At 47.5% G+C, this 17586-nt stretch overlaps 1 protein-coding gene across 1 annotated transcript in view; it reads left to right on the forward strand.

The window, feature by feature from the left end:
* arb2a (ARB2 cotranscriptional regulator A) overlaps positions 1-17586 on the forward strand; it is a gene marked incomplete at its 3' end in the record, with an annotated part of 106041 nt that overhangs the window by 9257 nt on the left and 79198 nt on the right. The window contains exons 5-6 of the mRNA XM_079752003.1: positions 9-41; positions 1922-2113. Of these exons, the coding sequence (XP_079608129.1) occupies positions 9-41; positions 1922-2113 (225 nt within the window). The remainder of the gene's footprint in view (positions 1-8; positions 42-1921; positions 2114-17586) is intronic.

A 17586-nucleotide genomic window follows, 5' to 3' on the forward strand; every position in this document is an offset into this window, starting at 1 on the left:
TGTTGGAAAAAGAGTGTAGCCTGACTAAAGCAATTGTGCCAGTAAGTACCCAGGATATACAATATCAGGCTTTGCCCTGTTTGATTCCCCTTTTCCTTCAAGATTAAAGTGGGTATTGAATATTAGGACTGACATGCCATTCTCAGGCTTTAGAGTGATTGTGATGTTGTGTGTCATTCTTTAAATAAAATAAACGTAAACACAGATGCAGAATGGGGCAGGGGGAGGATTGGGTTGAAATCAGCTCTTCTTCCCTTCCTCTTTCAATTCCCTCTCGCTCCTGTGCTCTCTATCTCTCTCTCCCTTTCCCCTCCATCACACCTCCCTGCTCCTCTCCCCTTAACCCACCCAACCCGCCGCCCTGTCTCTTCACCCGTCTCCTCAACACATTAACGGTATTGTGACGTGGCGTCTGGTGCGTGCGCTGCAGCACCGCAAACACTTTAATCTGTTCTGCTCTCTGTGGCACTATAGGGGAACTGCTACCCGGCTGTCACCCCCCCCTTACACACACACACACACACACACACACACAGGCTGCAGCCGATATATTTGTCGGATTCTGTGCCTACCCTTCTATCCCCGACACCACCACCACCAGCACAGAGACCCTCGCCCTTAAGCCCAAAGCTCATGCCAGTTCGAGACACACGCAAAATAATGCTTTTAGAATTTTCCGCGTCCCAAATACAGTGCCGTCCTATCAGAAGCGAGCGATAAGATGCTGCTGCTTTGGGCTTAAACCCTTACCTCCCAAACCTCATCGCCAACGATACACCTGTTATTTCTCTGCTATTTTCTTCATTTCTTTGGTTCGGTTATAGCAGGAGTGTGGGGTAGCGGCGTGCTGGAATAGCCAGGAGTGGCAATAAATCTACTGCGGCCAGAGACTCAGTGGCTTTCATTAGCCCCCAAAACACCTTAACTGCTTTATCTCTCGCTGCTATTCATCTCATTATTCCCCTCGAAGAAAATAGGAGGAAAAAGTAAAAGCTTTGTCCTGCGTTTCCCGCTGCCCACTTTCCAGTTCACGTGTTTGTGGTGTTTGCGCGTGTGTGTGTGCGTGTGTGAGTGTTCTGTGTCTGTGTCAGTGCACACACACGTGCACGCCTATACACATATATGTGTCTATACATTCAAGGGGGTGGGGCTGTCCTTGTTTGTGCGTGTTGGGTTATTATAGCCGAATGAGTATGTGTGTGTGAATGTCCGTATTTGTGTGTGTGTGTGTGTGTGTGTGTGTGCGTGTGTGCGTGCGTGCGCCGGGTCCTTCCACCTGCGTGCTGTTGAACTTGTGACCGCTGATTTTAAGCAGATTAACCGCAGCCAAGTAAAGAGAGGGCAAGTAAAGGAGCAAAGGAGAAGAAGGGGTGAGATTTTCTCCCCCATTCGGCTCTCTTTGTCTGCATGGATTAAGTTATTGCAGCTGCCACCCATGGTTTTTTATGCTCTGTGTGTGTGTGTGTGTCCATCTTAGTGTGTCTGTGTTTGTGTTTTTGTGTCTTGGGAAATTTTGGGTTCAAAGGATACACATAATGCTGACACAAACGCATACATTTTAAATTCAATAACCCTAACCCTTACAACTGGACATATCTTGTGTACATATCCCATTTGATCTTTTTTACCAAAACACAGAAAGCTTGCCATTGATAGTTTGGCTAATTTCAAGTTTGGCCTATTTACCTCCCTTTTAGCAAACTCTGTGAATAAACAGAATTAAAGTTGTGCACATATAGTTGAGCCGACCCATTTCAACAACTCAACAACCCTAACCCTAACACTCACCCTCACCCTCAACTAACCCTATCATTTTATTCATCGAGTTGGCCATTTCCTGCCCCTTTTAGCAGACTCGGTAAACAAACCGGCCCCAAGCGGTTCCCGTGTCGTTGAACCCGTGTCCTGCGCCCTCCACCAGGTTGACGCGGTGGACGAAGAGGCCAGCAGCTTCATCTTCCACAGCGCCGACGCGCTGACCAACCCGGCCAAGCTCCTGGTGCTGATCCAGGGCAGCGGCGTGGTGCGGGCCGGGCAGTGGGCCCGCAGGCTCATCATCAACCAGGACCTGGACTCTGGGACGCAGATCCCCTTCATCACCAGGGCCATGCAGGTAGGGGGGCGCTGTGGTCCGCCGGGTGGGGGGGGGGGGGGGGGGGGGGGGGGGGAACATGAGCAGCACGGGGTCAGGAAGGGGGTGACACCCATACATTAGGTGGGGGGACAGGGGGGGGGGGAAAGGGCACTGGATCTGCCCTGGTCCGGTCGTAGCTTTAAGCTCCGTCTCGGAGCAGTAGAGCAGCCATAAGGAATATACAACACACACACACACACACACACACACACACACACACACACACACACACACACACACACACACACACACACACACACACACACACACACACCATTTAGGCTTGAGTACCCTGAATAAGGACATATTCCTTTTAAATTGAGTTGTCGATGTACGCTTGTGATGTATATAGGACTGCAATCCTGCTTTGATTAGTTTTTTCTCATTTCAGTACTTCTGTGTAGGATACACAAATAGACACTTGAAAACGGTAACATCAACAGCGTGTACACTGTATATCTATTTTTTTTTAAATTGTGTTAAAATATAAGTCATCAGACCAGGTGATTGTGATTGCGTGTGTGTGTGCGTGCGTGCGTACTGTACACGCATATTGGCATGTGGAAGATGCTCTCTCCCCTGCCTTGTTATTTCCCTCAGCATCTCGCTGCTCATTTGTCAGGCTGGCTGCGGCTTGCCGGGTAATTTCGTTGGCCCGCTGTTCAAATTGACTTAGGGGAATATTCCACTCTCCCGTTCGCGCCTCTCTCCCCCTCTCTCCCCCTCTCCCTCCCTGTTCCTCTTCCTCTCGTCCTGTCCAGCTGAATGTCATTAGGACTTGCTTTGCTGTACAAAGTCTCTCACGGTGTACATTCATGAGAGAATGAATGTACACACTGTGTGCGTGTGTGTGTGTGTGTGTGTGTGTGTGTGTGTTAGCGTGTGTGTATTAGCGTCGGTGATGGCAGGTTGTTGTGCACAGAGGCGAAGAGACGGCTTATATCACAGCATACATTGTGTACATGCAGCTTTTGCATTATGAAAGTTATTATGAAGTTCTGCGTGCATTCCACGTAAATCTTTGCCCTGACATTTGCAATAAAGCTGGAAAACTCACACACTCATGTACTCTCATTCATGCACACGCACGCACTCTCGTACACACGCACCGTTTTTCATCTACTGTACTTTTTGATGCTGTCAATGACTGCATTTAGTGCCAAATACTGATTGATGACCCCGAGGAAATTAGCATTATTGACCAGTGTGAAATTATGTTTATATGCTAAGTAATTCTGCATAAGAGTGCCAGATACAGTCGTTTGGGTATAGTACCAAAGGGGCTGTATTGGTTTTTCTATGGAGGGATGACGGAATCTGATAAAATGATGTGAAACTCATTATCATTGATTATGTGCCCATTCCATTGTCCATAGTTAGCATAATGACATGCAAATGACATAATCTAATTGTACTTTTTTTCGGGGGGCGGTTGGAAAGAAAATAAGATGCAACACAACTATCAAAAGATTTTGGGTATTCTAATTTGTTGTTATAAACAGACATCCAAATAACATTCCCTGCCCCAAATGGCACATACAATTGGTACACATGAATAATTAGTTTCACTGATATAGAAATATTAGCATATAAAGGAAAAAATAAATGAAATTGTATAATGTATGTATAAGAATTGAAGAATAATGCAGAGAGTATGCTGTATATATATTAAAATCGTAACAATTATACTATCAAAAGTTGTTTATGAAAACCCTACCATACCACACATGAGTCTGTGTTCTTTTTTTTTGTATGGTGGGAAGTGGCTATTTGTGCTAGTTTTTATAACTCCAAACACTCCTCTCTAACCAAGACTCCTCTACTACCTTCGCCTCATTTACTTTTTACGTCCGTTTTTTTAATCAAGACCTTTCTCTGGCAGAATTCTCTGTGCCCTTGATGATCGTGTGGTGCTACCCTTTCAGCGACATGTGGCAGCGCTGCCGCTGAGGAAATTATTTAGTAATATTTAGTGATAATATAGGAATAGGAAGCCCAGAGCCAGTGGCACGGGCACACACACACACACGAAGAGGAGACACAAACAAAGTTCTCATAGGGACCTTCAGTGGGGTGCAGGCAGCAGGATGGAGCTGCATATGGAGCCTGACTTGCACTGAATAATGGAAGTCGAAGGTTTTGTGTATTTTAATGTGTGTGTGTGTGTGTGAATAAGAACACGGATGAGGTTCTATTCCTAGCATATAGCAGTGAAATGACAGGGGAAAAGGGGGTTGCTCCAGCAACGAGCAGAGAGGAGGAATAAGACATACAGCAGGAGTAGAGCGAGAGAGAGACCCTGTGAGAGGGAGAGAGAGAGAGGGAGAGCAGGGTTCATGTATGGAGAGAGGTTGGTAGGTGCAGCGGCAGAGACTGAGTCTCAGGGCGAGAGAGAAACGAGGTCATGATTGGTTGGGATGGAAGAGGTGGAGAGTATGGAGGGATGGGCCGGACTGAAATGATGGAAGACAAACAATAGTCAGTCGATGGACGCTTGTGAATGAAAATAGAAGTGGGTGGGAGTGGTAGAATAGACATTCAATAAAGAGAGAGTGAGGGGTAGGTGGGGAAAGATTGCAAGACAGATGGACGGAGGGAGAGAACGAGACAAAGATAGAGAGACACAGGGAGAGATATAGATGGGGAGTGAGAGAGAGAGAGATGGATGTAGAGTGAGTACAGTGCGGAGCTGGCGTCCTGACAGCTCCGCTACGGGGAGAAGGCCTCTTAATGACAGCTTATTCCTTCATGAGTTCACTGTGCGACAGTCGACAGGTCTGCCTGTTGCATCATGGCAGCTGTATCATTACCTTCTGGCCCTGTCACCGCTCTGCATCCTGAGACTCAGACGCCATAGCGACGGGAGGGAGGGAGGCTGATAGAGAGAGATGGAGAAAGGAATAGATGGATTATCGATCGTGAGGGAGGAGAGGAGGACGCCTCGGTCAACATTGCAATATTATTCCTTGGGATAATAAAGGGAACTGTAACTTTTTGAAACACGGTGCATGACTACTTCACAAGGACACCGATCAGTTCTATGGTTAAACACACAAAATCCCACACATGGCTCATTCATACTGTACATTCAAACATCACAAATCCATCTGATGTATTTTGAATATAGGTAGTTTTTTCTTTATATTTTCCCATTTTTTATCTTTTATATGTATTTTGTGAAATGTTCAGGTCTTGGTGTTTCAAAAGTGTGTCAGAAGCATACGCAATCAAATTTCTCTGTGGTTTGATCTATCAAACGCAGCGAACACGTCCGCCCTCTGCTAATCCCAGTTTTGTAATATTCATATTCTTTATTTTGTTTGGAGCTCCTCAGTGCTAAGCCCCCCTGCTGTGTCATGACACACTAACCCTCCCCGCAGTTATGTTCATCTCTGTTTTCTACGCGTTACAAACTCTATTCATGTCTTCAAGTCCAGTGAAAAATTCCCCTGCCGCTGTGATACCCTGTATTTATGTAAATATATATGTATATATTTTTGTGTGTGTGTGTTTGGCTTGGACTACACTTGTGCTTTGCAGAGTCTGTGTGTGTGTTTGTGTCTGTAGGTGATCCTGTGGTCTCAGAGGCCAAGTGGGCATCTTTCTGTCTAGCCAGTCAGGCTGTCTAGCTACCGGACTGTGTGTTTGTATGTGTATGTTTGTGTGCAAGTACCAGTGCACATGCCTGTGCGTGTGTGATTATGTGCATACTGTAGCAGTCCAATTAAGATCTGCCCCTCCTTGGCCTTGTAAACGTGGCGCTGGGATCAGTGTACACAGTCTCACGAAAGCACACATCCCCGTCCACATCCACATGAACACAATCTCTCGCTCTCTCTCTTTTTCTCTCGCTCTCTCTCTCCACCAGGTGGGAAGGCCCCAAACCCTCCCGCAGCTCAGATCAATGCACTTGACACCTTCAGAGGCGAGGGAGGGGCCGGGGCTTGCTCCGGGGTTAAACCTTCTTTAAATAGAGTCCCGCGGGAAGGCAGCTGTCAATATCCCGCCATAATTACCAGGGCAAGGCCTGCCAAGGCCTTGGCTGCATGGGCCAAATTAAAAATTGATCAGAGGCTGGAGAAAAAAGAATAAAAAAAGCCAACATTATTTTTACGGTGGGACTCCCTGTCCTAACAGCACCGCCAACGCAAGTGATATCTCATCAATTGCAAGGGGGGTAGGGACGGGTGGAGGGGGGGGGGGGGGTGATCCCGGAGACCTATCCATCTATCTGACATCCCCCCCTGGTACACACGGACCCCCCCCCTCCACCCTCCACCACCTCCCTCTCGGCCCCCCTGCCCCCTCCAGCCCTTCCCCCAGATGAGCAGCGAAGTGCTCCCTTGGTTGTAAAAACAAGGCATTTGCATATTAAGTGTCTTTTCGGTGTGTTCCGTGTGTGTTTGTCCGTGCATGAGTGCGTTGCAGGTGCATTGGCGCGCTTGCATGTGCATGAATAAGGAATGCGCTCTGAGCTGGTTCTTGAGGTGCTCAGGGTAATCGCTACATCATCGGCTATCTGGGAAGTGTATCCGACGCGCACGTTGCTGTGTGTGTGTGTGTGTGTGTGTGTGTGTGTGTGTGTGTGTGTGTGTGTGTGTGTGTGTGTGGTGTGTGTGTGGTGTGTTTGTGTGTGTGTGTGTGGTGTGTTTGTGTGTGTGTGTGTGTGTGTGTGTGTTTGTGTCTGTGCACGTGTGTGCGCGCGTGTGTGTGTGTGTGCGCACACATACACGTGTTTGGTGTGTATACCTTGTAGCATGATATCGATTGCAGCTTGGTTGTTTCGCTTTTGGCAGAGAAGCGTTATTTGTCGAACACGGCAAGATATGAGGAAGATGTTCGTCCTTAAGGTCTGTGTGGGAGACGACACGCACGCACACACACAGACACACACACACACCACTTGCAAGCCAACTAGTAATACTATTAATGTTGATGCTCAAATTATGCACATCTGTAGTAGTATGCACAGACTGATGCAGTGTATATGTTGGTATAAAGTGTGTGTGTGTGTGTGTTTGTGTGTGCCCTATGCAGGGAGTCTGGAACACAGATCAACAAGCCTGAGTAGAATGAGAACAACGCAAACGTAACGTTGATCTCAAATTGAAACAATATTGGCTCGTTTTCATGTAAATCATTTGTGATAATTACTCCCCCCCCTTCTCCCCCCCACTCCCCTTGAAAGTAGGAAATTATAACATCAAACGATGTGTGTGTGTGTGTGTGTGTGTGTGTGTGTGTGTGTTCCTCCAGCGTGCACCTCAGAGAGGTGGGTAGTAGGTCACCTGGAGCTGGGGGCAGTGTGTGTGCGTCCCTATGGGAGGTTCTTGTTTAGTCTCTGTTTCAGAGGCCCCGGGCTGTGTGGGGTGCATTTTACTTCACTCTCTCCCTGGGAACACGTTTCTGTGGCTGACACGCACACACATACACGCAGGCACACACACACTCACACACACACACACACACACACACACACACACACACACACACACACGGCCAGTCACCAAGATAAATAAAGTTTTTATTTATCGCATACAAACAAAAAGACCCCCTATGTGTTTAACTGTCTTCAGGTGGACAGATGAGAAAGATTGAAAAAAAATGGATGGGAGGAAGTTGTGTGTCTCTGTGCATTTACATACGTACTTCTTATACTATAGAGAGTATATATAGTATATACTGTACATGTATAGAATACATATATGTATTATATTTATTTGAAGAGATACTCTTGAAGAGGCAAAACAGGCACTCTTTACTCTCATCAATTTCCATCGCCGCAACAACCCTTTCACCAACGTCAAGTGGCGGCCATCTTTGTAGTTCTGGGCGACGCCTTACTCCAAGCCATGTATTCCGTGTAACTTCCCAACACATCCTTATCTTTCCGCGGTTGTGTGGCCAGGTGATCCGCATTATCACCCACAGAGCCTTCTCTGCCCTTCCCTCGTCCGACTTCTTTGCGTTGATGTCAGGTATTAGACATAATGGTGCTATCCACTTGTATGGTACGCCAGTACGTCCAACCTGCTCTAGTGAGAACGTGACGTTATTTCCTGGCTCGAAGAACCTTAAAGCATTCCAGTATCTAATTGGCTAGTCATTGTTATTCTTATTTACATTAGCCTCTTCAGAAAAAAACAGTTTGAAACAAACAACAAAACTTTACATTGTATTGCAGGCACAGCAAGACCGTGCAATGCATAAACGACATTAAAATGACCAACGTGGTACAAATACAAAGAAAATAAATACCTTTACGGGCGCAGCCATTTTTGGTGTCGAGTCGTACGGTCAGCTTAACCGAACTCGGTCTACTCTCAGAACTACGATTGGGAAGGTTTATACGACGACCAAAGGGGGGCGTGCCTCCGTGAAATGCCGCAAGAAAGCTGGGAGATTTACACCTTACGACTCGTGTGGGCGGGCATACCATACAAATAGATAGCGCCATAAGCAGGAGCTCACCATATGCCGTCGTGCTGCTCAGTCACTCGAGTGTCAGTCCACCCGCCGCGATGGCCACGCATGGACGCCAGCCGACATGGCAAGGACACATTAAACATCGAACATTAAACTAATAAAAGCATCCCATTTGGAACGACACCACGCACTTACCGGTGTTGTTAGTCAAGCTTCATGTCCCCATCTATTGAGTTCTGGACAAGCTGCTCCTCTGGCTGTGGGTGTTTTATCAGAACGCACATCATCATGCACGCTGCATCGGTGGGGGGGGGGCTGAAATATCAACAAGTGATCGCTCGCCTGACAGTCCATGTATTGCCGGGCGACATGCTGGGGTGCACTCCCGCCGAGGTGGACGTATGTGTATGTTGTAATGGAGATGCACTCGCATGCAAACCTGCACACACGCACACACACACGGGCAAACACAAACAGTACATGCAGTCACATATCTATACATCCCGTAACAACTGTGAGTGTTTTCTTTGTTTGTGTGGGTGTGTTGAGTAACCATATATATATATATATATATATATATATATATATATATATATATATATATATATATATATATTTATATATGTGTATATATATATATATATATATATATATATATGTATGTATGTATGTATGTATGTATGTATGTATGTATGTATGTATGTATGTATGTATGTATGTATGTATGTATGTATGTATGTATGGCTGTCCCCTAAGGCCTTGGAACCGTGTGGAGATCTTGGAGTGAGTTGCGGTGTGTGTCCACAGCCTCACTGTGGTTCTGACAGCCCAAAGGGGGGGGACGGACTAAGGAGGCAGGGGAAGCAGTATTGAGGGATGCTTAGGACTGAGGGTGGAGAGTAGAAGAGTCTTCTGGTGAACTGCTGGTCCGCAGTCTGCCGTGACCTAGTTGCAACCCCTTTGAAGTCCGGAGTCTGATCTCTCTCTATAGGCTAGGGCTGTGCTGCATACAGCTTTATAAGAGGTGGAGAGAGAGGGAGCAAACAAAGGGAAGAGAAAAGGGCGAGGGGTGAAGGGAAGAGGAGAATCAAGAGTGAATTATAGGGCTTGAGTTTGCCCTAAACCCTAAATCCTGTCTTGTGTGTGTGTGTGTGTGTGTGGCAGTCACTGTATCACTGGGGCTTTCTTCTTTGTCTTTCCCTTGTGATCACATGTATGTATCACTTTGTTAATTGTGCCCATTTGTTTCAGTACTTCACTGTGTGTGTGTGTGTGTGTGTGTGTGTGTGTGTGTGTGTGTGTGTGTGTGTGTGTGTGTGTGTGTGTGTGTGTGTGTGTGTGTGTGTGTGTGTGTGTGTGTGTGTGTGTGTGCGCGCGTGCGTGTGCATATGCATATGTCGGGCTTAGACAGTCTTTTTGGAGCAGCTCGCTGTAATGTCAGGCCAAGCAGAGCCTTTATCCTTTAGCCCGGTGCATTAGAAGACAGTGTTGCATTGTCAGGAGAGCTGACCTAGAATAGTCCAATCACTCTGCACACAGCCCCCTGTCTGCCCTCTCCTGTGATCGCCCTCCTGCCAAAACCACACGCCATACACTGCATGTGTCTGCATTCATGTTTGAGCGCTTTTGTGCTTGCATGTATGAGAGTATGTGTGTGTGTATGCGTGTGTTTATGCATGTGCATGCACCTGTGTGTGTGTGTGTGTGTGTGTGTGTGTGTGTGTGTGTGTGTGTGTGTGTGTGTGTGTGTGTGTGTGTGTGTGTGTGTGTGCGTGCATGTGCGTGCGTGCGTGCGTGTGTGTGTGTGTGTGCGTGTGTGTGTGTGTGTAAACGTGACCCAGTTCAGTCACTGGTGTTGCATGGCTTGTCCCCCTGGTGTAAACAGTAATAATAGCTCACAACACACAGATAAGAAACATCACATTTTGGAATCACTGCTCTGTTTGTGTGTTCATGAGATGAACATTGAAATTCATTGAGCAAAACGAGGATAGTTTCACGTTTTTATTACTGTAAGTCGTACATATGCTACAATCTTTGAACAAATAGATTTTCTAGTTGTTACTTCCTCCTCCAACATTGAGGAGACAAAATCTCTCCATGTCTCTGTTTCTATGTCCCTTCCACAGACGCACAAATGCACACAAAGACACACGCACACACACACACACCCAAACAAGCACACACACCTGTGCACTTCAAAAACGACCAGGTACGTTGTAGGACACGGCTGTTGGTTGAACCGTCTTAATGATCCAGAGCCCTTCTTATCAGCACCCCCCCCGTAGACCCACCAATACCCCCATAGACTGTGTATGTGACATTCTTTTATCAACTCTCCTTTCCATTCCTCTGTGTTACCTTCTTTCTGTTTTCCTGAGGCTTAGACTCATCAGCCCTTTGCCTTCTCTAGATTGCATACAGGTACCGTCTGTGGCTATTTCAAATGACTTAATTAGCTTATTCTCTCTCTCTCTCTCTCTCTCTCTCTCTCTCTCTCTCTCTCTCTCTCTCTCTCTCTCTCTCTCTCTCTCTCTCTCTCTCTCTGTCTCTCTCTCTCTCTCTCTCTCTCTCTCTCTCTCCCCTCAGAAGGGTGGGAAAATTAAAGTGATTGAGCCCATGTGACACATTTAGCCCCTCGCCGCACAGTTTCACTTTCTAGGTCATGCTCTGGCTGTAAAGCCGCCTGCCTATTTCCTCCTGGGATATGACGCACACACTAACACACACACACACACACACACTCAAGACATGGACATGCACACTCTCCCTCTCGCAGGCACAATCAAGTGGCATAGATGAACATCTGTCTAGCCGAGCCGGTGTGATTACCACCCTGCCACCTGAAGGTTTTTACATCCCGCCCGGAGTCGTCTCCTGACCGACTCGTGTCATTGAACCCACTCTGTTTTCATTGACTCAACATCACAACGACTCGCGACAGCTAGGTTTTGACACGTGTTGTCGCCAAATGCACGCACACCAACAAACACAAACACAAGTTATTACGTTTTTTTTGTTCTTCTACACCTCTGTGATCCACGAGAATGTCCCCAGGGCTTGGTCCCCATCAACATCAAGCTGTGTGTGCCCGTGTCTGTGTGTGTACTTGTGTGTGTGTGTGTGTGTGTGTGTCTATCAGTGCGTTACACCGTCTGTGTTTTTGTCAGCGACAACGTCGTAGCTGCATGCGCAGAGTTCATGCAGCCGTGCGTGCGCTCAAAGGCGCCCACAGAGCTCGGCACGCCACTTCCTCCTTGGGACGCGGACGTAGCGCAGCGTGTCGCGTTCGCGTCGCTCCCTTCATGTCACCGCAACAGGAAAATCCAAATCCACTGTGTTTCAGTCGTTCCTCGTAGAGCTGGGAACGCTGTCACTTCCGCTAACAAGAAAGCCTTTCACTTTTCAGTTGCAATGTTAGTTGAGGGCTTTCAGTTGGCTTCATCGACTGGCACCCCCCCTGTAAGTAAGAGTCAAAATATACGGAAATACAAATTCATGATGCTTTTTTCATTGCTTTATGGTGTATGATGGAGAGATATGAGCGCAGGACTGCATCAGGGATGGTCATCTGTGACTTAATGTAGTTCTCCAATCCTTCAAGGTGCAGTCCGGTATGTTGGAGGGCTTCTGTAGTCGGGCAGCTGCTAGCCAGCTAGCTTTGGGCCAGTGTTAAATGCACGGCCTTCAAAAATTAAGTTTGGCTCTCTGCAGCCTGTGGCAGCCCCCAACTCACATACCGGTTTCCCCGTCCGAGCCGACACATAGGACTTTTCATGTGTGCGCACACACACTGCTCATTAATTTCTCCTTCCATTACCGAGCCCTAATTGGCTGGCTGTCCTCTTGATCCCCTCTCTTTATCCCCTCCATGGAAGGGCCCACAGGCTTCCCGCCATGTTGATTCGCTCCACGCGAGAGTGAGCGCGCTCCGACGACGAATACCAGGAAGTTCAGAGCGGGGCGCTTTTTATTTAGTTTACGCCGCACAGGAAGTGACTGCGGAGCTGCCTGGTCATGGCGTGGTTACCCCTCGCCGCGCCTCTCCTCTGTAGTTAGGAAGTGGAGTGTGAGTTGGCTCCGTCTCCTACGCAAGGCAGGGAGTTGTGGCTGTTGTTGTTTTTTTGTTTTTTTTGCGTCTGCTGTCACACAGCGTGTTCGCGTCGGGCTCTGCCACCGCTGTGGATCTAGGTGGAGATGCATTATGGTCCTAACATCCTGACAATCGATGAGCTGCCTGTGTGTGTGTGTGTGTGTGTGTGTGTGTGTGTGTGTGCACGCTGCCCCAGGAGCACTTTGTTGTTGATTCTGCTCAGCGGTGTCAGTGACACATGGATCTGATCGCTGGGAGTCCCTCACACTTTGTTTACTCCTTCTGTTTACTCACATCCCCCCCTCCAACCCGCCAAACCCACACAAACAGCAACACCCCCCCCCCCCCCCCCCCCCCCCAAACACACACACTCACGCACAACAACAAAATACAACACCACAGTCACTCACAGACGTACACAAATCTATCACTGCTACTTTGCTCAATATATCGCTCTGTCTTAACCCTCTCCCTTACTCCCTCTCTCCCTCACTCTGTCTCTCTGCCTGTGTGTTCGCTCCGTGCCTCTCGTTCCTCTCCCTTCTCCTCTTAGTCCCTCTCCAACTCCATCCATCTCTCTTATTTGCTGCATGCCTCTCCCGGCTCGTCTACCTGGTAATGGGGAGATGCACGCTAGTCAGCTGAAGTGACAGCAGTCAGCAGTCACAGTAGCTGACTCTTTCTCCAGCAATCGGCTGGCTATGTTGGATGCTCTCGCTCTCTCTCTCTCTCTCTCTCTCTCTCTCCCGCTCTCCCCTTCTCCCTCTCTCCCGGCCGACTGGCTGGAGAAGTTGGGAACCTGTTCTGTTCGGCATTGATCTGCCCCCTGACTCAATCCGTTACAGTGGTTGATCATGGTTCTTTTTGGGGGCCAACAGATCATCTTACATGTGGGTGACATACAGAGACATACGCATGGATGCAAATGGATGGGACGAGAGAGAGAAAATTCCTCTTGAGTTCAGATTGATGATCCAATCGGTTGAAGTTTGCAATTTTGTGGATTCATAGCTGAATGTGGCCTGTGACCTTGGCTCTTTAGTCAGTGTTGATGCATCTGGATTTAAATGGGTCAGTGATGTATTCCTCCTGGAATATATTCAAACACGGATGTTGTTTCCTTTGAGACTACACCATCGTTTTGAAGGTTCACTCCTTTTTTTCCGAAGGTTCACATCCAGCAAAATGCATTTAGATTCAAATGAAACGGTCCTTGCCTTGGAATTATGAAATAATAATCAGCAGGATTTTTTTTAAACTTCTAGACGCCCAGACTTCTGAAACAACTTAATTAGGCTGCATCCTCGTTAGACGGCCGTGCTTTGGTTCTATAATAGGGTTCCTGGGTCTATACGCGATGCTGTGAATTAATGGTTTACATATACAATGCCAAGGGCACTACCAAGGGCTCATGAATGAGACATGAAATATGGGAGTGGCAGAGCAAGGGCGAAAGCTACATATATTTCTCTCTCGTTCTCCATCTTTCCCTCATATACTCTCTTGCTCTCTCTCTCACTCTCTCTCTTTCTCTCACTCCCCTCGCATACACTCACACGCCCCCTTTCTTCAACTCTGTTAGCCGCTAATTAGCTGGTTATACACTAGCATGTGATCTGTTGCTACAAGGGTGCAATAGTTCAACTGAGCTACCACTGAGCTACATTCACAGTAAACCTGGATTACCAGTGCTACAAGGTACCAAAACCCCAGGATTACAAGTACCTGACCTGACTTCAGCTACACCTGCAAGGTACCTCAGAGAGGCGGGGCCAGAGTCTCCTGCTGAAAAGGAGTACAATCATTGGCTCGTATATCGTCTCTGAGGTCTGTTCCTACACCTTCCTGAAAAACACTGCTGAAGGATATTTCCAACATCATTTTCCCCCAGATAATTTTAATTGCAATACTGTATTTAATATGAATATAAGCTAACGACTTCTGGGTTATAATACAAATACACACAATGGTGTCTTTACACATGAATATTATCCTCTGCATGCGTACAGGTTTACGCGGTGTGCATGGGGAGAGTAAGACGAGAGGCAGAGAGAGAGGACTGCCCTCTTGTATTGTGTCAGAATAGGTGGATAAGTGAGGAAAGGATTGCTCTCTAATCTTTCTCCCACTGACCCTGAGTTGGCCTCTCCACCTCACTCATCAAGTGAAGAATGTAATCACTTACTCCTCCTAAAGATAATGGTACAGAACACCTTATTGAATTTGGCCTGAACACAAGGTACCACAGAAGCAGTTTTTGTGGTGCAAAAATATTGAGCACCGCTGAAAGGCAGGTTTTCATCGTTGAATATAACGCTGATGACATTCATCGTAAATCATGTCATATGCTATAGTAGAGAATAATTGGAAGATAATATTGTCAATATGTGAGTATAAAACGTTCTGTGTGTGTGTGTTTCTGCCTTTAGTCTCTCATTTAGTATTGTGTTTGTACTTCACAGCATCAGCAGCCTAGCTTTAGCCTAACCTCTTGAAAAGGGTCTCCCACTGACCGCTGTCTGTGGGAGCTAGCCTGTATGCTAGCTTATCCTGAAGCCTCACAGCAGCCGGCCTTTCAGCTTTCACTCATCAAGTGAAAAATGTAATCAAGTACTTCTCCTAATAGTAAGTACAAAGGCCTCATTGAATTTGGTCCGAACACAGTAGAAAAACTCGAGAGAACGTTTTTGAAGGTTACTCTTGAGCACCTCTCAAAAGCAGCATGTCTCTCCTTTCGTGTAACTACGCTGTAGTTAATCATTCAATCGGACGACATTAATCATAAATGATGAAATTAAATCATTATCGGAAGATAATATCACTGATATGTTAGTATGATATCTTCTGTGAGTTAGCGTGTGCGTTTCTTCCTTTGAGTGTCGCTTTTAGCATTGCGTTCTCTCTCTCTCTCTCTCTCTCTCTCTCTCTCTCTCTCTCTCTCTCTCTCTCTCTCTCTCTCTCTCTCTCTCTCTCTCTCTCTCTCTCTCTCTCTCTCTCTCTAGCATCGGGTTCATTCTCCAGCGCGCTAGCTCCACTAGCCTCGCGTCCCACCGCGTCGGTTGAGATTAGCTTAGCTCGGTGGCTAGCGCTGTCCTGTAGCGGGCCTCAGCCTGCTGCTGCCGCCGGCAGAGAGTGGGCCCAGCGCAGTGCGACCGGAGGGTCGGGGGCGGCTAATGAAGTTGTCAGAGGCACAGAGCAGCCGGGCTGAAGGGGAGGGTCGGCCCCGGCAGCCAATGGAGAGGCAGCGTCTGTGATCAGCCGAGCATGATGGGAGACCACCCTGCACAGCGAGCGCTGAGGCCCGGCGCAGCCCCCAGATCAAAGAGCTGGCTCTCTTAATACGCTAGCAATTAAAGAAATGTTGTAGCCCCACACACACACACACACATGCACACACACACACACACACACGCACACACACACACACTAACGCGCACACACACACTTGTACATGCACACCTGCAAACACACACACACACACGCAGGCCTCGAGATTGGTGTGTCAGATGGGGGTGGGTTGGGTCATTTTAATTTTATTTAATTTTTAACCCGACTAAATGAAATAATGGAACATAACGGAGTCTGCAGGATAATCTCTGTAGTCTCGCTTTTCTTAATTAACCAATGCATTCATTCATAATATATTTCTCCTTCCCCCCGTCCTCCCTCTTGCTCTTTGGCCCAGTACAGCCACAGCGAACCGCCGCTCTCTCCTCTCTCCGCCTGCCCTCCTTTAGTTAAGATATCTCATTAATAACCACTTTTTTTGTGCCTGCCTTCCGTTAGCCTCCAGTGTTAGCGCGCTGTGCGCCCCCCCTCTCCTACCCTCCCCTCCCCTACCCTCTCCCCTTTGCCTCTCCTTCCCTCCTCCCCCCAGTGCCCTCTTTCCTCTCTGCTCTCTCTCCCTTGCTCTCTGCTCTGCCCAGGGTTCTTGTTTGAAATTCAAGAGTGGTGCAGTGAGACTGCAATAACCTACATACAGATATCTCCATCTCTCATTGCTCTCTCTGTTTCTCTTTCTTTCTCTTTTGCTTTCTTCCTCATCTTTCTCTCTCTCTCTCTCTCTCTCTCTCTCTCTCTCTCGCTCTCTCTCTCTCTCCATATATTTGTATCTTTATGTTTTTATATATATACATCTCTCTCTGCTCTTTGCCTGCTATTTTTCCCTTCCTAAGAACCTCAACTGTTTTCTCTCTTTCTCTCTTCCTATTCACCTTTGTGTGTGTGTGTGTGTGTGTTTGTGTGTCCCCTGCTCTCTTGGCTAAACCTCCTTTCATCCCCAGCTAACCACCTTAGTGCATGTCATTGTGTCTTTTGTTTTTCGGCTCCGTAGAACCACAGCATCCCCCCCCCATAGTGTATTCACTCCCCTATGCTTCCTACACACAGGCACGCATACAGTCAGGAATATGATACTGTCCTTTTGATTTTCCTCTGAAAGTTGTTCAACGTTTACTCACGACATGATGCCGCATTGAGCCTGTAATGCAGTCTTTTAAAGATCTGAACAATCACAAAGGAGCATAGCTTCGGGGAAAGCAGGGGATGAAAACGGCCCCAGGTGCCCTTAGTTGGTACAATGACACAAGTCACGGTACAGCGGGGCCACTATCGCCGGCCGAGCTGCCTTGCTAGTGGGTTGGGAAGCCAAGTTGTGAGTACAGCGTTGTCTTTCCCACTGCCTGCTTCCAGGAGTCCGCCGGGAGATCGACAGCCTGGTGATCAGCATGCCTTTTCCTCTTCATTAATATTGATCACCTTCAGTGAAATGCTATGAAATAACTTATCTAAACGCCCTCAAATTTGCACCCTCAAATTTGGGTGTCGGTGTCTGGCTGTGAGATGCAGGACCCGTGCTCTTGTGTGTGTGTGTTTGTGCGTGTTTGTGTGTATGTGTGTGTGTGTGTGTGCATTAACCAGCTGACACCGGTTC

Source organism: Pollachius pollachius (genome assembly GCF_949987615.1).
Source record: "Pollachius pollachius genome assembly, chromosome: 1".
Taxonomy (NCBI): Eukaryota; Metazoa; Chordata; class Actinopteri; order Gadiformes; family Gadidae; genus Pollachius; species Pollachius pollachius.